The sequence below is a fragment of the Daphnia pulicaria genome, chromosome 6, assembly GCF_021234035.1.
Source record: "Daphnia pulicaria isolate SC F1-1A chromosome 6, SC_F0-13Bv2, whole genome shotgun sequence".
Taxonomy (NCBI): domain Eukaryota; kingdom Metazoa; phylum Arthropoda; class Branchiopoda; order Diplostraca; family Daphniidae; genus Daphnia; species Daphnia pulicaria.
In genome coordinates this window covers 16,467,289-16,486,186 of record NC_060918.1, presented here as the reverse complement: position 1 = coordinate 16,486,186, position 18,898 = coordinate 16,467,289, and the positions used below count along the sequence as shown (strand labels likewise).

Below are 18,898 nucleotides of genomic sequence, written 5' to 3'. Positions count from 1 at the left end.
AACAGGTCGAGCTGGGCTTCTTCTTTGGCTGTGGATTACAGTGGCGGCGGCGGCGTCGTCGTGTCGTCATTGTCCGATGTGCTCTGCTCTGCTCTGTACACGGTTAAAGGGAAAGAGGGTGGGTGGGAGGGAGGAATCTGGCTCCGGGATATATGCGCACCTCCCTCCCGACCACCACCCGCCTTCGTTCATGGCCGCCGTGTCGTGCCAAACGCCTGCGCCTTGAGAGAAGATCGATCCTCCCTTTTTTTTTCGAAAGCCAATTTCTCCCCCTCTATTTCTCCTATTCGTCAATTGGTACAATGCTATTATACGGAATCTACTCGGATGCTATCATAGATAACCCATAAATGTAGACCAAATTCGTGAAAGCCAAAAAATAGCAATCGACATATTTCTGGACGTGCATTATACATTTCTTTTTTTTTCTTTTCTTTTTTTCTTCCCCGGGTTATATATGCCGAGCGCGCTGCATCCATCTTTGATCAAAGAATTCGATATCGTCCAGAGATGCGCTGCTGCTGGCTGCTCTTCTCTCTTTTCTTTAGACTTCTGGTGGTGGTGGTTGGATCAGGATCTATCTCTTAGCTTAATTTTGGCATTTCTGGCTTTTTAGATGAATTGAGCTGGAGCTGTAGGCAACCTGATCTAGTAGTTTAATAACAGCATCGGCACTAATGAAACGCATTGGCATGCGTATTCATTACACGCCGGTAGAGCACTATAAGGCCGTGCTGGCCCACGATAAAGCCTTTCCTTTTTTCTTCTTTTCTTTTCTAATGCCAATTTATTCGCCCTGTGCCATCAAGGAAGTTTTTAAGCCATGCCGTGTATATACACTGTGATGCTCTATAGAGTTTGGAAAAGAAAAAGATGATGTTGGTATGTGTGTGTGTGTGTGCTTAATATATGGCGTGTGCAGTATAACTATATATAGACCCCCCACCCAGCTCCTAAACCCGCGGCCTCCTAACGCACAACCCCCCCCCCCCCTTTTAATGCACTGCATATCCTTTTGCGAGCTGCTGTTTAGGATGAGCTTTTCTTCTGCCAGGCGAACGGGCGGGCACGACAGGAGAGAGAGTCGACTTTTAGTCTTAATGCATTCAACGTTTTGAAGAGAGAACAAAGACAAGGCGTGGTGTATGTATATACTGCGTGATGTAGGGTCGGGAAAAAATAAAAACCCCCCAGCGCAAAACGTGGACCGTATAACGAGAGACGTCACATACAGCATGTCTTTTTATCCCGGTCGTAAACCTCTTTCTTTCTCCCCCTCTCAGTTTGCTCTGGCTATATGTACGTTATTATGTACATTATTATATGTATATTAGATAAACAGTGTGTGTGTGTGTAATATTACAAACGGCATATCGTCAACCGCTAACGCGCTGTGCTGCAAGGAGCTTGAAAGCATTGCGGGTAATAAAGGCATTATAACCAACAAACTGGTGCAGCACGTCAGACCTCCATTACCGTCAGTCCTATTACTGTAGCAGCTCGACTGTATCTGGTAAACGATCATTTGGCTGTGATGGGCCCGGCTCGACCCGGCTCGGTGTTGATATGGCGGGGGGTAGCCCATATAGTACCTACCATACCGCTCTTATTATTCTCATGACTTCAATTCATAGTTGATGAGAAGGCGGGACAACTGTAATTTATTAATGGACACAATCTGAATCGTTCGTCTTGTTCATTACATTTCCTTTGTTAGTTAATATTTCAGACTGTCATTCTCCTTAATCGAGTTCATTTATTTCAGGTTACTACTAGACAGATCGTCGAAACAATAGGATATCCGGTTATTATCTAATGTAAAGCATATATATATATATCTCTCTCTCTCTCTACTATAAACTAGTTTTTGTTTTTGTATTTTTCGGTTTGTTTTTGTTTAAACATTCGAGTTTATTTGTATTATTTTTTCATAGCATATGCAGGCAATCAAAAGACAGGCTTCAAAAGGAGAAAGGGTTTTGTATTACGACGATACTTCAATATTCTTGGAATGGTATATAATTCCGGATGCACCTAACACGCCTTATATAGAAGAAGAAGAAGAGTGTGTGCTGTATATACAGCGTGTGTATGTAGATGAAACCCAAAACCCGCCCAACTTGGGAATAGGGATGTATCTGTTTAGTTCTAACACGGGTTACAATCGAAAACACTAGCGCACATAAAACAACAAGAAAACGTATTACACATAGAAATAGGCTAGGCCGTTGAGCTGCCGCCGTGACGAAAAAACAAAACAAAACAAACAAAAACAACAACAGGCTTTATCTCTCTCTCTCTCTGCCGACTGGATCTATAAGCGCCCGGATGTAATATATCCAGTTGCTACACGCCTAGTATTCGTCCCCATCTACGTATATATGTGTGTATTCACTGTGTTCTATATCCTATATCAATTTGTTGTCTTTGAATCCCCTCTAGTCTCGCGGTGGGTGTCCCGGTGCCAGACAAGAGACAAAGTAGAAATAAAGGGAGTGTAGCTGCTATACTGCTACCACTGCTGCTGCTGCTGTGTCTCTGTCTGATGGCAATTGATAAAGGATTCTGGGTAATCTCAGCAGCAGCCAACGCGTCCGGACCCACCGACGAGACGATGCTTTTTCCAAAAAGGACCGGAACGCGAATAATGCCGCTGGCACTGGTCTTACATAGCATCGAGTCAGTCAGGCTGCATCCATCTGCTTTTCCGTGTGTTTGTTACTGACTCTCTTTTTCAGGATTTCCACGAGATTTATACTATATAACGTATACCGTTGTTTATCGTCTAGTGTATCGTCTAGTGTAGAAAGCTCGCCTATATGCCGTAACCATCTATTGCTCGTCGGCATTGTGGACAGCACAACCCGGCGCTTACAACCAAACGGATGAATAGCACGAACGGGAAAAAAGAAATAACTTTGGCCATAGCCTATTTGTATAGATGCGGTGTACTGTACTAGAGAGAGATACAGGCCATACTAACTACAATACCATCTGTACTCAACGGATGGTTTAGATATGCGACGAATAGACGAGAAGGGGGCGGAGGAGAGACAATAGGTTGACATCACAATGGTAATGGAGCGTTCGCCGAAGAAAAATAAGATACGAGAGCTCCTCTCGGTTTTTGGGCGCTGTGCAGTGTGTCACGGAATAGACCAAATAGACGATACATTATGCATGGTACATATCCTAGTGCTGATGGAATCAACAATCTGTATATTTCCGATGCTTTTGTTGCCGTAGTGTTTGCGGGAAACCCGGATTATTAGACCCGATTGTAAACTGATCTCCCACCCACCAATTTTTCTGATAGTTTTTCAGTCGTTTTTTGAGGGGAGTATTTCCGCGTTCCGATGTGATTCCGCGTTTTGATGGTGAAAAAGTCAAAAGACGCAATCCCCTCCCCCTATCTTTTTTTTGGGATTTTATTCAGGGAGCCGAGAATAAAAGCCAACAAAGTTCGAATTCCCGGATTGAAAAATAACAAGGTCTATATCAATAAAAATTTGAAAAGGAATAAAGAAAACACACAGTCTGTTTAGATTCTTCCTTTTTGTCTCTTTTGAAATAATCTCTTCCGGGCCTCTTTGGTCTAGAAGCCAACAATGTCCTTATATAATATTTGGAAGTTATAAGAAAAGGTCCAGGGTCTGAGCACTGAGCTTTAGCAAGTCAGATAGTCTCAACCTCAAATCTTTTCTCTAGGACTCTAGCTCTACTCTACTACTAGTCTCTACTGTCTTACTGCATGGTCCAGCATCTTATCCGCGCTCCGTATCTCCACGTTTCATCTTTCATGAAGCCGGTGGAAAAATACCACAAACTTATTTCGAGTCAAGGAGCTGGAGGCTCTGCTATGCACGAGACGAGATATCTTTGATGTGCTGCTGCTGCTGAGACTGCTCCTGTGTCCTGTGACGTGATGCCCGTGCCGGTCTCCCTCTCCTTCTCTCTTTGAAACGTCTCCAGCTCTATAGCTCTCTCTCTCTCTCTCTCTAGTTGCTTGGCCGGTAATAAGTGTTCCTCAATGTAGTTTCACCGTTTGAAGCGCAACATCAGCAGCACAGCGCCAGGGCCAGGGCCAGCATCGACTTGCTAGATCCAAGAAAAACGGGCGGACCAGTCGAGAAAGTTGTTTGCCGCATGAGCGAATCGCACTGGTCGAACTATAAACCCGCCCGGTTTTCCTCTGTGCACAGAAGAAGAAGAAGAAGAAGGAGACATGCAGTGCAGTATACTCGACTCGGGGTATCAAGGGATCAGGATTTTCCACCCGCTCCTGACGTGTGTATAGTACAAGGCGGGCCAACAGAAGGGATGGGGGGGGGGACGACGTGAGTTACAAAATGGTAAATCAAATCAACTAAAAAGTGAAAGGCGCTCAGAGACGCCGGGTAGAGAAAGAAAAAAAAGACGAGGCGGAATCAGGCCGCCGCCGTCCCATCCTGCCAGGCTTGTATAAATGCGTCGTGAGTTGCCCGCCCGTTTTCCAGCAGCGGACGGGCGTTGACATTGGGCGACGTCGACGACGACGACACAGCACACACAGCAGGAGGCGTCCTCGAAATGATTTCATTCTCGAGTGCGAAAATATGAAGCTGCAGAGCGTCTCTAAGCGCGTATCTCTCTCGCAGCTTGGAGCAGCCCGCGACGCCCTTCCGCCCGACTAACTGAATAAATCAAGAAAATGCGCAGGATCGCAGAAACGTGGAAACAAGAAGTGGAACCGTCCATTAAAGATGCCAACAAGACACTAGAGGCCAATACCCAACCGTAAATACAGCGTCACCCTGTCTCCGACTCGCAAATAATGCAACTTACATTGAGCACAAGTTGCGCTTAAATATTACGGCGCTGTTGCTGCCGACACAATAGAAATGCAATGGATTTTCTCCGACGTCATCAGTCAACAACAAGAGCTCATTAATGGCTCAGCAGCAGCAGTAGCGTTGCTACAGACGTCTATCGAATATGGCCGTAGAATAGTGCACCAATTGGATGAGTGTGTCCAACTTGAGAGCTAGCAGAAACTAGCAATAACACTTAACAATCCAAGTTGCTGCTGCTGCTGCTGTTGGAGAAAGTAAGTTGTGTACCAGGAGATTGACGCAGAGGTGTGCTGCTGCTGCTGGGCTTCCAGTGTAATGTTTGATCGAGTCAGTTTGCTAGATTTTCGGGCGGAATAAATCGAATGGGAAAGACTCGGCAACAGTCGCATCAGGCGGGCGGCGCGTCTATATAGAGGACGGCGAGGCCCAGCAAACCTTTAATAATCGGAATTGTATAAGTTTATGTAGCTCCTCCGAGGCAATCCACACACACAGCACAGAAGGAGAGAGAGAGGTCTAGCTCTCTCTGTAGGGACGTGCTGGATCGCCCAATCGATAGTTGGAAACGCCAGAATTTCGAAGGGCGGAAAAAATAGCGGGAAGGACGCAATAATAGAATCATACCCAATTTGAAGATGCAGAGAGGCAAGAAGCTGCATCTAAAGGTTGCGCAAGTGAGCAGAACGACTGTCATTTTCCGTCAGAGCCCCCCCAGAATATGTAGTCACGCATCGCAGCCCACGGCGGCTGACCTATCCGCAGTTGGGTCCTGTGCAAAACCCAAAAGTTTCGATCGCCCCCCCGTCACATCGCCCAATCGATAATGAAATTTGATTTTACGAAAACTTTCGCCCGCATCCCCAGCGAAATGGAAACAAAAAAAAAACAAAAAAAAAAACAAATGTGAATTTTTATTTGCCGGATAAATTTTGAAAAAAAAGAAAAATTCACGAACGAGTGGGCACACTAAAACACCGTTTATTGCTCAACAATTTTTTAAAATAGCCAATGATGCTCTTTTGATAAAAGAATTCAAAACATTTGCTCTGTCCCGCACACCATTTTGTTTTTTTAAAAAGATAATAATGATAAGAAGAAAAAATCATAAATCTAAGGTTAAAGTTAGGCTTTTTTTTAAAAAGAAAATTAAAAATTGGATTTTTGTAAAATCTTTGATGCTACAGCTGGAACGTATCAGTGTCACGTTTGAATCAAAAAATAAAAACAGGGAACCGAAAAAGGGGAAATGATGCTTCGGAATGGAGAGAATGTTTCGTTTCTTCGGGACAATTTTTTTGTTTTTGGTTTTGGTTGGAAGAGCTTTTCCGCTCGTGCTCTTTCCGGAGGAGCGACAACAATGAATGAAAAACACGCAAACAATTCATTTTTTTTTTTGTTTGTTTTGTTTTGGGAGGAATAAAATGTGTGTGCATGTGTGTGGTTAACAACCATAAAGAATTGCAAGTGGTCGACAAGAGTTCGCTGATAAAATCTTTCAACTTTGATCGGGTCTTTGGGACCAATTCAAAGCAAGTAGATGTCTACAAAGTTGTTGCCGCTCCATTGGTTAGCTAAGCATTCCTTCTCTTCTCCTATCTACCAAGTGCGAAAGACAAGTGAGTTAAGACAAATTGGTGCTGAAGAGGTGCATCACATGTAGAGACGGTGAACTTTCGATAGCTGTCTGTCGTTTTGTCCTCTAGATTTTTAGTTTAATTTTCTTTTTTCCTTTTTTCGGACGAGTTTGTTTTCCTATTATCACATCGAATTACGAAGATGTCCCTCTTCCGGTTTTTTTATAAAGCTACTTCCTCTTTTTCGTCGAGTGCTGCTCCCCCTCCCCGCCTATTCAGCGTATTTCTCCGGCAGGATGTACGAAATGTCGTCCCAGGGATGACGGTAGAGTCCTTGCTTGAGTCGCCTTTGATCCAGATAGTGGCCTGCGTTTGTACAAAGAGAGAGAAAGGAAATAGAAAAAAGAGTTGATGGATGCAAGAAACAGATGGACAAGAAAAGCTCGTCTGAAACTTGATGCGCACGTACCGATAAAGCCCGTGCATCGACCCAAGACGAAAAGGCCGTTGATCGTGCCGATCTCGACGTACTCCTGCGCCTCCTCCCTGTATCAACAACGTCGTCGAAATGGAAGATAAACGAATAATCCATCAGTGGTTCGTACAAAAGCGTCATAAAAGAAACAACAAGGAAAGGGAAAAAATAAAAACTAAGAGCTAAAGGAAACTAAAGAGAGAAAATAAATCAAAATTGGAAATCAATGTCGTACCGAGTGAAGCAGCCAGAGTTGCGGAGAAGGTCGACGAAAGCCACGCCGATGATGCCGTCGACGTTCAGAATGAGATTGGGTTTCTTGCTCGTTGTGATCTTTTCCACCTCGAGGGCGTAGTCCAGCAACGGAGTGGCGGGGAAATGTTCGCGCAGGAACTCCTAGACAAATCGGAGACGAAAATTGAGATCCCATTCTAAAAGGAAATGCGATAGTCAATTTTTACCTTGATGATGGTGACACGCATGTCGGGATTGTTGATGCTCTTGACGCGGTGACCCACTCCCATGATCAGCTCGCCCTTCTTGCGCATACTGTTGACAAATTCCATCGGATGTTGTCCGATGTCGTAAGCCTCGCTGAATTGACGAGCGGCAGCGTCCAACGCTCCACCAAATCGATCACCCTAAAGACATCAAACATTGAAAATGTCGTCTGCTTTTGTCTTCATTTGCTGGCCAAACGACTTACGATGGTCAAGAGACCAGACACCAGAGAAGACACCAAATCTTTGCCGGCCCTGGCGCAGACGATGGTGTTATGAGCACCGGAGACAGCCGGTCCGTGGTCGGCCGTCACCATCAAACACATTTCAATGAATTTGCAAGCGTAGACGGGCAGACGGCGCTGGAACCAGAGCAGCGAAATCACTCCACCAATACCCAAATTTTGTTTTAGCACCTGGAAATTAAAAAAAAAAAAAACGAACGAACAATGGTCAAAATAAGATCGCATATGAATTTTGATTGGTGACTGAGCAAACCTCGCTGATGGGCATGCCGGCGTAGAGAAGTTCCTGGCCACGCTCATCGCTCACGCTGGTCATAAACGAAGCTGGTTTGCGGATCAGGCCGAGCTCACGCGCCCAGGAATAATCCATGGGCACAGTGGGCGGCGGGACTTCTTCGCGTGGGACGATGGTGCCATCCTGGACCAATTGCTTGTAAACCTTTTCGATTACCTCACCCAAATCGTCAAAACTCTGCGGAACGTGACCGCCAGCTTCGGCCAGAGCCTTGTTCTTGGCCAGGGCCGTCTCACGCTCAGCATTGGCGCAAGCTCCGGCGTGACCGAACTGGACTTCAGAGGAGAACATGCTGGCACAAGTGCCAATGCACCAAGCAATAATTGGCTTGGTAATTCTTCCATCCGTCAACGCCCGGCAAACGTCGTACTCTTCGACTCCTCCGACCTCACCCAAGAGGACCAACATCTTGACTTCCGGATCGTTCTGGTAGCGAAGCAGATGGTCAATGAAGGTTGTACCAGGGTAACGATCGCCACCGATGGCCACGCCCTCACAAACGCCGTTCGAGTGATGAGCGATAATGTTGTTCAGCTCGTTGGACATGCCGCCCGAACGGGACACATAAGCCACACTGGACAATGACAAAGGAATAAATTCATGCATAATTACTATGCCATTAGGTTAAAATGGAAATTGTGTTACCTGCCGGGACGATAGAGCTTTGAGTGGAGAATGTTGTCCATCATGCCACCGGTGTTGCCGATCTTCAAGCAACCCGGTTTAATTCCACCGACTGTGGCTGGACCGATGATGGCCACATTCTTCGAAGCGGCCAGTTTGTTGAGTTTACGGGTCGAATTTTCAGGAATGCCTTCGGCAATGATGGCAATGGTACGGATTTGTGGGTAATTCATGGCTTCCACCGTGCTGTCATAGGCGGAGCGGAGGGAGGCGAAATTGACCATGACATCGGCGGTGGGATGTTTCTTCATGGCATCGTCCATCGACTTGTAAACGGAGATGAAAACCTCGCCGTGACCCCAGTAGAATTTCTGCTTGTGGTCTCCAGTAAACGGGTAAACCATGGCCGCTACAGAGGGTTCCTTGCGTCGGCATACAAAGTCAAAGTCCAACATTGATTGGACGGCCCTTGTCTGCATGCCCCAGACGATGGATTTCGTCTCGGACGTGAAAAGTGGTTTGAGGAAAGCCAGCGAAGAAGAGGCGCCGGCTGCGGATGAGCCCTGGCGCGATCCCTCCTTCTCGTCCCACGAGGCCCGGTTACCAACGCCGGAATCCTGAGAAACTGCTCGGGCTCGGGGCATCTGTCGAAACGGTTGATCGATTAGAGACTTTGTTTCTTTTTTAGTTACATATATTTTTTTTTGTTCATGAGCAGACCTCATCTTCTTGGCCGCCAGGCAATAAAAAGTTGGCCGTCGAGAATTCAACAACCGACTCGCTGGGGATCGGACGTTTGCCAAGCGCCATGCCCACAACGGCAGTCATGTGGGTTTCGGGGCCGAAAACATGGACGGGTATTCCCAAATTGGCTCCCACTTCTCGCATCACCCTGACCATACAAACAGACAAAAACGTGTTATGTTTATTATACATCTATAATTTTTGTTGATTAAAAACAATTACCGAAGACCCTCCTGGTAGTTGGGTCCAGCTCGGCGGACAAAGATGGAAACCTTATGATCCACCAATTTGGTCTGGTACTGCAACAGAGCCTTAACGATGCCCTTAAACGTGGCCGCAACGTTAGTGAAATTAGCGATTCCGCCTCCAATGATCAGTACCTAAAAAAGTCAAGAGAAACCGGCACTATCAGGTTACCATCAATTCACACGAGACGTTCTTTAAGTCATTTAGGTCACATTTGAAATTCAGGGGTTAAAAAAAGATGATGCAATCCTCACGATCACGCCATGTGCGATTTATTAAAGAAAAAAAGATAACTTGATATCAGGTTTTAAAAGACACTAATCAGCGTATTATTTCGAATGTTGTCTTTTTGTAAAAGGACAACCACGAAACGACCTTTGAACTTTTTTCATTTCGAAAGGCCGAAATCAAAACGCTATTGAAATCGAGATTACTTCACCAAAAGTCCTGTGATAACAACGGAAACGGCGGTAATGTATATCCGCCGAGTCACAATGACACATCAAAAGTACCCCGTGACTTTTTTCCCTAATTGTTGCAACCCCAAAACTCAGTCAAAACTAACATTGGATCAATACCTTTCCGTCTGGATGTTTATCTTGGGTCATTAGACTGAGAATGGTTTTAGCATACTCGTAAGTTTGCTGCTCAGACGGGGCGCCCGAGTACTCGCCGTAATTGGCCAGTTCGGCAGCGCCGCCCAAATCGCAAATGGTGTCGGAATAAATGACCGAAGCGCCTCCACCGGCCACCATGGTCCAGATGCGTCCAGCCCTGTTCAAGATGGTCAACTTGAGCGAAGCGCCACTTTTCGAATCCAGGTCGGCGATATAGGCCTCCTCGGGATAGGCGTCGCGGCCGAACGGAGGCGGATATTCGATGCTTCCCCATTTGGTGCGACAGAGAAAATCGGCCGTGGCATCGATTTTGGCCGCCAAATCCAGCATGAAGACACCGCCTTCCGCCGTCACCACCAACGGGTTGATTTCCATGTAGGTGAAATGGAGATCGACGTAGACATCGTAGAGGGCAACGATATAGTCGGCCACTCGTCTGAAATGGTAATCGAAATTCAGCAAATCAACATTTGTTCTTTGACTGATAACAAAGGGAGGAAACTTGGCAACTTGAAATTGTTCGACAAATTGAACCCACTCTTTTTTGGCATCGTCGGTGACGTTGACCAGCAAACCGCTCAATATATCCTCCCGGCTGGGTTTATTGTCGATTTCCACGGACAGGCGCAAAGCTTTTTCGTCCACGTCGCCAATATCCACGCCTCCTTGGTGGTGAAAGAGAATGACGTCGCCGTTGCGTTCAGAGTAAACGCAAACGTATGCCTCCTCCTCCTGTTTTTATTTTATAGACGCATTATAATTTCACAACATATTGAGCACGTTTCCTTATCTATATGCTTACGTCTTTGTGTGCAATAAACGGTTCGATAATGAAACGACGCAGTTTACCAGTTGCCTTGCCCACCTGAATAAATAGATTTAATTCAATTTATCAAACATTTCTGGCATTCCATAAAAAAAAATATTTAAACATAAAACAAACAAAAATACAAGATTAAATTTCAAAGAATCAAAATTACCTGGACGTCTTTATCTATCCTTTCATTAACCCATTCTTGGACTTGATTCAAGTCCACATTGACCTTGATGAGACCCAATTTTCCACGTCGCTTTATGAGCTGATCCGGCTTCACCACCAGTTTCTGTACACGATTTAAAAGCATAAAAAAATAAAAATTTATTATCAATTCGGGCATTTCCTACTTGAGAATACTCGGAACGGGACGCAGGGACAAATGTCATTCATTCGAAGAACTGTTATTTTATATTTTTTCAAAAAAGGAAACTAATCACTCACCTCGGTTTCGAGCCAAGGTTCCTGCTGGACAAGTTGGCTCCATGAGACGCTTTGGTCATAGACAGCGAAACGACACTTGGCCACGCCGTTGGAGTAATTCAAATTCCGGTTAATCAAGTCCTTGCCCGTTGCTTCCCAAATGGCTCGGGCAGACATTCTGTATGGATAGTCTAGACTTCAAAAGGAAAAGAGGAAAGTTAATTTTGCCGAATCGCAACCGCGAACAAAGGTGAGAGTCTTCTAGGTATTGATCGGTTGTCGCCCACCCTTCTTTTTACTACGCTCACGCAGACGTCAGATTCGGTCGGTATACCATCAAAGCAACGGTGTAACAACTGTAACAGTTTCAGTTCTATTCTATCTCACAAAGATCTGAAAAACTATAATTCAGTGTGATAATCGAAGAGAAAGATTTTCTGTTTTAAACGATCCGGAAGTAGAAATCGTATGTTAAAAACCTAAACCTGTTTGACGAGAAAGAAACGATAACCTCGGGGCAGCTGGAGAAAGTTACCCTAACGGTGTGCTGATTATACAGTGATGCTCTCAAATAACTGGGTGAACATTTAAAAAAAAATCTAACTAGGCTATTGGAATTCTTTCTCATGCCCTATAATAGTTAACTTAGCACCCATAATATAAAAGGTTAATTTAATCCAATCAAATGAATCTCAATGATTCCGTTGCAAACACAGTGACATGGTCCAGCAGACAATTTAAATATTCGCGGACAAAACTGTGAGATATGCACCAAAAACAGAATAAAAAAAGAAATGAGTACTTACGATTAAAATTGATGAAAATGAATCGGAATCTTCGTTAATAAATTCTAAAGAGTTAAAAGAAGTTAAAAGAAATGATTTCGTGGAATGTTGAGTGGAATTACGAGTGACACGTTCACTCGTGAGTCGTGAAAAGGTTTGACAGGAATACTGACTGTGCCACAGTGACTATGATGACTATGAGAACTTTGCATTACAGGAAAGGAAAATATAATTTCTCTACCTGAATCATGCATTACCGCCATCTAGTAAGTAAAACTGCAACTATAGTCACTTTTTCAATTGGCGATAAATTTAACATTCCCAAAAATGATGATTTCAATCGATAAGAATAGCATTACGTATCACACTTGCGTACTGAAAATTTAAAAAACAAATCAGGAGTAATTTATTTCATGTTACTTACAATTCAAACAAAATTAGGCTAGCCATCTGTTATTCTTTTTTAGTACTGCCAAAAGTTTTAAGTGTTGCAACAGCGGCACAGACGACGGCGAGAAGATAGACAGCTGCCGCAAACCAGCTGACATTAACTAGTTTTTTTTTCTAAGCAATCAAAAACAAACAAGAAAAAACAAGCAACACGTGGTGAAATAATTCGGAATTTGAAGAATCATGAATGATGGAGCAACCTTACCAACAACCACCCATTATGCGCAGTACGCACTAATTGTGTCCATTGGTTAGTTATACTTCTCCCCTAAAAAATTTCCAACATATGTTTTAGTTGCTGACGTACAATTTCTCTCGTGTACTATATTTAGCGTTAGTGTGTAGCTGCCTCAATTTTTACCATGTATCTACAATGTTTGAAAATGATCGACACTTCTCACATCTCTCTACGCTTGAGAGGGAAATGACCTTCCGTTCTGAGATGGGCTTGTAAGATTTACTATTTTTATTCCTTGATTTTCTATCCCTATCATCAAATTATTTATTCTTTTTTTGCAGCTACTACTCGTATTACAAAAGGATTGTCAATGCACCGTCATTCTTCTTGGGACTTCACAGTATAATGAACGACAACAAAACAGAGTATCCATCAACCATCAACACATTACAGAGATTTAATCTCTATCCCGAGGTACATGTGATATTTAAAAACTTGTTCATTTATCTTTCTAAATATTATTGGAAATCATTGCAGGTAATTTTAGGAGCTGCATATAGGGGTTTCATACACTTTACAAATACTGCCGGAATTAAAACTAAAGAATGTTGGCAAGTTGATCGCGGAGACGATCTACCAGCGGTTTGGAGCTGTGAAGGTTTAGGTGATCCTTCCTATTTTTACATTAATGGAGTGTGGCTCTGTGCAGGGATCACAGCCGCCCTAATTTTCCTTTACGGTTGCTACCTAAGTCGTTCAATATTTGGAGGCATCATTGCCATTTCTGCTTTCTTTTTTAATCACGTAGAGGTATAATTCTGAAAAGTACGACGTATGACATAACAAAATTACTTATGTAATTCTATGGTGAGACAGTGTACGCGCGTTCAATGGACACCTCCGTTGCGAGAAAGCTTCGGCTATCCATTGATTTTGGCTCAGATTTTGTCAGTCTCCTGGTGTTTGCGTCAAACAACTCCACACTGGAAACATTTATGCTGTATTGCCTTTACCACTACGGCTTCCCTAGTCACCTGGCAATTTTCGCAATTTGTCTTCCTTACACAAGTGCTCAGTTTAACGGTGTTGTGGATCCAAAATTCTACTCCTCGTTCGAATATAACTGTAGTTTTTCTTGGAAAATTGGTATCTATCATTTTTCCTCATCTTTATAACTAACTTGAACTCAATATTTTTATTTTGTAGATTGGACTACAAAATGCCATTGTTTTGCTGTTCGCCAACGAAATGCTTCTTACGTCGTATTACTCTTGCTCGATTGTTGTACTACTGGGATTCATCGTATTCTTTCCTCATTTCTCATCACGTCCTCAAAACGAGTGGCTAAAACTTAGAAATACGGTCATTTACGGCGTACTAATAGGTGCATGCACGTTCTTCTTGCGCCTTTGTGTATCAATTCTCATAGGATCGAAAGACGACGTAAGTATAGCTATATTATTTTGAGTAATTTAGCTGTGATAACAAGACGAATATTTCTACATCATTTCCAGGCTCACATCCTCAATTTGCTTCGATCGAAATTCACTTCTTTTCGAGATTTTCACACCATGCTCTACACATGTGCCGCCGAATTTGATTTCATATCGCTATCGACGATCTACCGATTGTCTTCCACTCTTTTACTGCCTATTGTGTACATAGCTGTTGGAAGTGTAACACTGTATGCAGCAGGAATTGGTGAGATGACGAGCAACAGTGGAGCTTGCCAGAAACGAACTGTAGCTTCGTTGCCAATGAAAAAGCAGAGAGAATCGCGACGAGATTTGAAAGAGATTCCGAAAAGTGAAATACCATCACCTCGCAAGGTTGACGCTGCCGTCCAGTACAACATTTTGCAACTAATTGCGTTCATTATAATGGCTGCAATAATAATGCGGCTGAAGCTGTTTATGTCGCCTCACTTGTGTATAATGGCCAGTCTTGTTGCTTCTAAAAAGGTTTATATTTTATTTTTCCTTCGTAATTCTATACTTTATTTTCCTTTCCTAAAATTTTTTTTTTTTTTCATTTAGTACATGTTTTTCGTCAAAGGCAAATTAATGCACTTGGCGTTGCTGGCAGCTTTGTTAAGTGGGATGAGTTATGCAGGCTTGCGCAATCTAAAAGAACAAAGAAGGTATGTGTCTTGCCCGATTGTCGTAAAAAAATAAATGTAATGAATTGTTTTTATTATTAATTTTGACAGTATCGTCGGAGAGTACAGGTATTTGAATATAAAACGTAAGCAAATTTGAAACATAATACTAATTTCAAGTAAAAAATAGCAACCCGGCATTAGAAGATTTGGTGAATTGGATTCAAAAGGAGACACCGCGAGAGGAAGCAGCTTTTGCTGGACCTATGCCTATTATGGCGTCAATATTACTTACTACTCAAAGGCCAATAATTAACCATCCGCACTACGAATATTCCGATCTAAGGTATACTTGAAAAAAGTTCAAATGTTGTCAAATTTCTTATTGTTTATTATTGATAGAGAACGCACTAAGATTGTTTATCGAGCTTTTGGTCGCGGCACCGTTGCTGAATTATATCGTTCCCTTGTTGATCTCAAGGTAACGTATTTCGTTCTTCAAGATCACTGGTGTTATGGAGAGTCACGGTACGTTTCGATTGATTTCTTCAATGATGGGTGTGTATTTATTGTCATTTCTGAATTTATTATAGACCTGGTTGCAGTATGTTGAACATTTGGGATATAGAAGAGCCTCATCGAAAAGATCTCAATCCCTTGTGCTCAATTTTGTTTGAAGGTAACCCCAGTCCTTTGCAACGAGTTTTCTCCAATGAGATCTACGTCGTTTTACGAGTGCCTTCGCGCTACGTTGAAGTGAAACTTCCACCTCGTCAGTATCGTCAATGATGAAGTCAGTTATTCTATAGCAAAAAAAAAAAAGGATATACTATCGAGATTGATCAAAAGAAGGCAACTAAGAAAAAAAGAAACCAAGATGTCATATTTAACAAAGAGATGGTTATAATTTTTACAGCCAAAATTGTACATAGGGGACAGGATAAAAAATAAAAGAGTAGACAAGATACGCGAATACACTATGCCGTGTTTTAGTCGGAATTTCAAAAGTTGACACTGATTTCTACTGGCTCGTGTTAATCCGGTACACGCAATTGGTACTGTGGAATGGTCGAGCACTAAATACGGGATCACTGGACATGTCGTTCACCTGCTCGAAAACCCCTGCACTATGCACGCGTTAGCAGCAATGGCTGGTTTAATAACCACGGTTATTTAAAAACACACATACAAAAATGCTTTCAATGTAGTACGGAATCGGAACAAAACGAAGGAACTATTTCACATTGGGAAATTCATGTCAATGCAGTCATAGGAAACATATTGGTAGCTTAAAAGTGAAAAAAAGTCAACAAAACGATCTTGCACATATGATCAAAGATCGAAGCAAATAAAGGGTGAAATCGTCAATTAAGAAACCTAAAAAAATAGGTTAAACGCGTTCGAATGTGACATTTAAATTTCACTGGAGACATAAAATCTAAAACGATAAGAAAAATTGCGAGATGAAAAAAAAAAAAAAAAAAAAAAAACACTGGATGAATAAAAATGAAAATAACTATCACTGGAGGCGCGAGAAAACAAACAGTTTGAGAGAAAATTCTTCATCTGTGACCATTCTTCTTATGGTTGTACATTTCGTATTTCGTGCGGAAAAGTTCTCCGCACAGACAAGCGAATGGATCTCTTCCTTCTGCGTGCATGATGGCGGTGTGGGTGCGTAAAGTAGCCGCATCGCGGTACATTCGGCGACAAATTGGACAAGGGCGCGGTTCGTGGAAGGCCAATTTTCGAGGAGGATCTCCTCCCAAGGGATCAAAACCTGTGGTCAAAGAAAAGAAGCGATTAGTCTAATCAGAAACTAGGGAATTCCAATTGAAGCTTACTAGGACTGGCGGTATCGGCTCTTGTTGACATAGAGGCAGGTCCTGCATCAGGTGGAGTCGAAGGACCCATTAGGACTTGCGTCATGCTGTCGTTACTGCTTGTCGAGAGATGACGAGCTTGAGATGCGGCCGCTCGAAGTTTGGCTGATGCACTTAATAGGTTTGGCGCTGCTAAATGCTGGGCCAAAAGCGGAAGTGAGAAGGCTTCTCCTCGACTGCTCTCACTCATTGCTCCTAGCTCTGCTTCGCTCTCACTTTCGTCGTCACCGCTAACTCCTCCTCCGGCCCCATGGGGACTATTATCCTCGCCAAATTCGTCCTCAAAATCCACTAGAGGTTCTTCTTTAATCTCGACTACCGCGTCGGGCTCTATGTCTCGTCCGCCATGGCAGCTGTTTTCCATATCGCCAAACGAGGATTCCACTTTGTCGTCTTTTTCGTTCATCTCCTCATCCGACGAGCTAGTGGCAGATATGTCAGCTCCGTTGTTGTGACTACCCGATGAAGCAGCAGCAGCCATGACAACGGAGCTTAAATTCAATAAATTTTCTAATGATGTAGGAAGAATGTTGACACTGTTTGAATTGGTGGCTGATGATGCAGTATGAGATGAATTGGCTTGCACTTTGGAAGCCAGTGCAGTTAGAGCTCGGGTGGAGCTTCCCATCGACTTGGCTGTCAAATCAAAAGTCGGGGTTGCGGGTACGGCAAGTTGTTGAGATAAAATGGACTGTAACATGGGCACAGGACGTGAAGATCCTCCAGAACTCTTCTGTCTTTTGGCAACTGGCGACGGGATAGGACTGGAATTGCTGCAGGAATTGGTGTCAGAGACGGATGCACATCTCTTTGTGGCAGAAATGCTGGTGTTCAGGAGACCAGCAAGAAAGGATTGATTTCCTTTTATTCCAGGAGTTCCTCCTTCTTTTTCATCTTTAGTGGAAGCCGATTGGCCTTCTCGAATTTCGCACAATCCTCGAACTTCCAATAACTGGGCCGTCTGAAGAAGCTGTGGTATTCGTTCTTGCTCGACCATCACTTGACCGTGGTACATGAAGAAAAGAATGGCCGAAAGCTCACTGTAGGCGACATCTCGTAAGATGATAATCGGGTGCTGGCAAGGATTATCCTGTTAAAATATGTTAAAAGGTAGTTTTTTAGATGCAGCTCAACAGTAACAATTTTCTTTATAAAGTTTCAATGTTTCTCTTTGTTGTTGTTTCAACACACAAATGTCCTTGTTCAATAACTATATAGGACTTAATATATTTAACATAAATCACACTGTAGTTGCTATTATTGATGTACTACTTTATTATTAAATGCATAACTAATGCAGCTAGCCATTGATTCCAAACATTTACTCTACTTTTAATTTATTTTAAATACATTTATTTTACTTCTTTAAAAACTTTTGATGAACATTTTTAATGGTGTACCATGTACAGTAGATAATTTTTAAAATCCCCAATTTAATAAAAACACCTTCAACAATGGATCACTAAGAACTTGAGCAATATTTCAGGAGATGGGGAATGTTGATAATAACTGACTTACTTTCAAAAGTCTTCTGAAATATGTTGAACATGCTGACAAAACAACTTTGTGGGCCTTGACACTCTGTCTGTCACAAGAGAGTGTGACATCCACAAAATCTTCCTGGCCAAGTAATACTTCGAATTCTGAGATGATGCTGTCAGAATGATTGTTCCAGCGAAGACAATATTGCTGTCCGCTATCGGATTCGCCCATTTCTTCTGCTGCAACAAAAGTGACACGAAACTTGAATTAACTAACAACGTCAAAAAACAAAAGTTGTCGAGTTTTACCTCGTATTTGTATATACCTGAAGTTGACAGATGAGCTTGATTACATAGGACTCGCCTAATCAGAACACATTTTAACACCCAGTGTGTGAACTTTTAGGTACAAACATGAAGTATAAAGTTGCCGTGACGCTGAGAGGAAGATCGACGTCTCTCGCGAGGCTCTCTAACGCTAAATGTGAGTAACTGACTATTCAGCATTGGGTTTGGGTACTACTGACCTCATGGCCTGAGCCTGACGCGTAACCCTCCTTGATATCCTGTCTTCCCTCCCCCTCAAACCTCCTAACCCCCCATCCCCCCGCTCTCCTCCAACTGTTGGCCCTCT

The 18,898-nt window shown here is 43.1% G+C and overlaps 3 protein-coding genes across 7 annotated transcripts; 1 reads left to right on the top strand and 2 right to left on the bottom strand.

The window, feature by feature from the left end:
• Nucleotides 1-5,794: 5,794 nt before the first annotated feature.
• On the bottom strand, nt 5,795-12,363 carry LOC124341895 (ATP-citrate synthase-like). Of its 2 annotated transcripts, none has more exons than XM_046794846.1 (15): nt 12,196-12,363; nt 11,411-11,585; nt 11,133-11,255; nt 10,955-11,017; nt 10,691-10,884; nt 10,114-10,588; nt 9,512-9,669; nt 9,266-9,437; nt 8,567-9,189; nt 7,880-8,495; nt 7,588-7,797; nt 7,343-7,522; nt 7,117-7,277; nt 6,876-6,952; nt 5,795-6,772 (listed from the first exon to the last, which is right to left on the bottom strand). In XM_046794846.1, the coding sequence occupies exons 2-15, from the start codon at nt 11,564-11,566 to the stop codon at nt 6,678-6,680; spliced, it is 3,303 nt and encodes a 1,100-aa protein (XP_046650802.1). In that variant the 5' UTR covers nt 11,567-11,585; nt 12,196-12,363; the 3' UTR covers nt 5,795-6,677. The 2 variants fall into 2 exon arrangements, with proteins under 2 accessions (XP_046650802.1, XP_046650803.1); XM_046794847.1 differs by having other exon boundaries at nt 11,411-11,580.
• Nucleotides 12,364-12,655: 292 nt separating this feature from the next.
• Nucleotides 12,656-15,865, top strand: LOC124341896 (probable C-mannosyltransferase DPY19L1). The gene is made up of 12 exons (XM_046794848.1): nt 12,656-12,874; nt 12,957-13,074; nt 13,144-13,276; nt 13,340-13,612; nt 13,679-13,948; nt 14,009-14,245; nt 14,317-14,763; nt 14,839-14,942; nt 15,012-15,029; nt 15,091-15,246; nt 15,303-15,428; nt 15,494-15,865. Exons 1-12 carry the CDS (start codon nt 12,808-12,810, stop codon nt 15,687-15,689), a joined length of 2,145 nt encoding a protein of 714 aa, XP_046650804.1. The 5' UTR covers nt 12,656-12,807; the 3' UTR covers nt 15,690-15,865.
• On the bottom strand, nt 15,766-18,837 carry LOC124341899 (protein abrupt-like). 4 transcript variants are annotated; one of them, XM_046794852.1, is made up of 4 exons: nt 18,574-18,837; nt 18,302-18,504; nt 16,745-17,873; nt 15,766-16,680 (listed from the first exon to the last, which is right to left on the bottom strand). In XM_046794852.1, the coding sequence occupies exons 2-4, from the start codon at nt 18,494-18,496 to the stop codon at nt 16,463-16,465; spliced, it is 1,542 nt and encodes a 513-aa protein (XP_046650808.1). In that variant the 5' UTR covers nt 18,497-18,504; nt 18,574-18,837; the 3' UTR covers nt 15,766-16,462. The 4 variants fall into 4 exon arrangements, with proteins under 4 accessions (XP_046650808.1, XP_046650811.1, XP_046650807.1 ...); XM_046794855.1 differs by having other exon boundaries at nt 18,302-18,501; XM_046794851.1 differs by having other exon boundaries at nt 18,591-18,837.
• Between the last annotated feature and the right edge of the window lie 61 nt (nt 18,838-18,898).

What these genes read in the sequence shown, in the direction of transcription:
- LOC124341895 (XM_046794846.1), bottom strand. Translation starts at nt 11,566, where the DNA reads ATGTCTGCCCGAGCCATTTGGGAAGCAACGGGCAAGGACTTGATTAAC. An exon ending in CCGGCATGCCCATCAGCGAG is followed by an intron (nt 7,798 to 7,879) that starts GTTTGCTCAGTC and finishes TTTAATTTCCAG; the next exon opens with GTGCTAAAACAAAATTTGGG. An exon ending in TGTCTGGTCTCTTGACCATC is followed by an intron (nt 7,523 to 7,587) that starts GTAAGTCGTTTG and finishes TGATGTCTTTAG; the next exon opens with GGTGATCGATTTGGTGGAGC.
- LOC124341896 (XM_046794848.1), top strand. Translation starts at nt 12,808, where the DNA reads ATGAATGATGGAGCAACCTTACCAACAACCACCCATTATGCGCAGTAC. An exon ending in CGCACTAATTGTGTCCATTG is followed by an intron (nt 12,875 to 12,956) that starts GTTAGTTATACT and finishes TACTATATTTAG; the next exon opens with CGTTAGTGTGTAGCTGCCTC. An exon ending in TAGTTTTTCTTGGAAAATTG is followed by an intron (nt 13,949 to 14,008) that starts GTATCTATCATT and finishes TTTATTTTGTAG; the next exon opens with ATTGGACTACAAAATGCCAT.
- LOC124341899 (XM_046794852.1), bottom strand. Translation starts at nt 18,496, where the DNA reads ATGGGCGAATCCGATAGCGGACAGCAATATTGTCTTCGCTGGAACAAT. An exon ending in ATTTCAGAAGACTTTTGAAA is followed by an intron (nt 17,874 to 18,301) that starts GTAAGTCAGTTA and finishes ATATTTTAACAG; the next exon opens with GATAATCCTTGCCAGCACCC. An exon ending in AGCCGATACCGCCAGTCCTA is followed by an intron (nt 16,681 to 16,744) that starts GTAAGCTTCAAT and finishes CTTTGACCACAG; the next exon opens with GTTTTGATCCCTTGGGAGGA.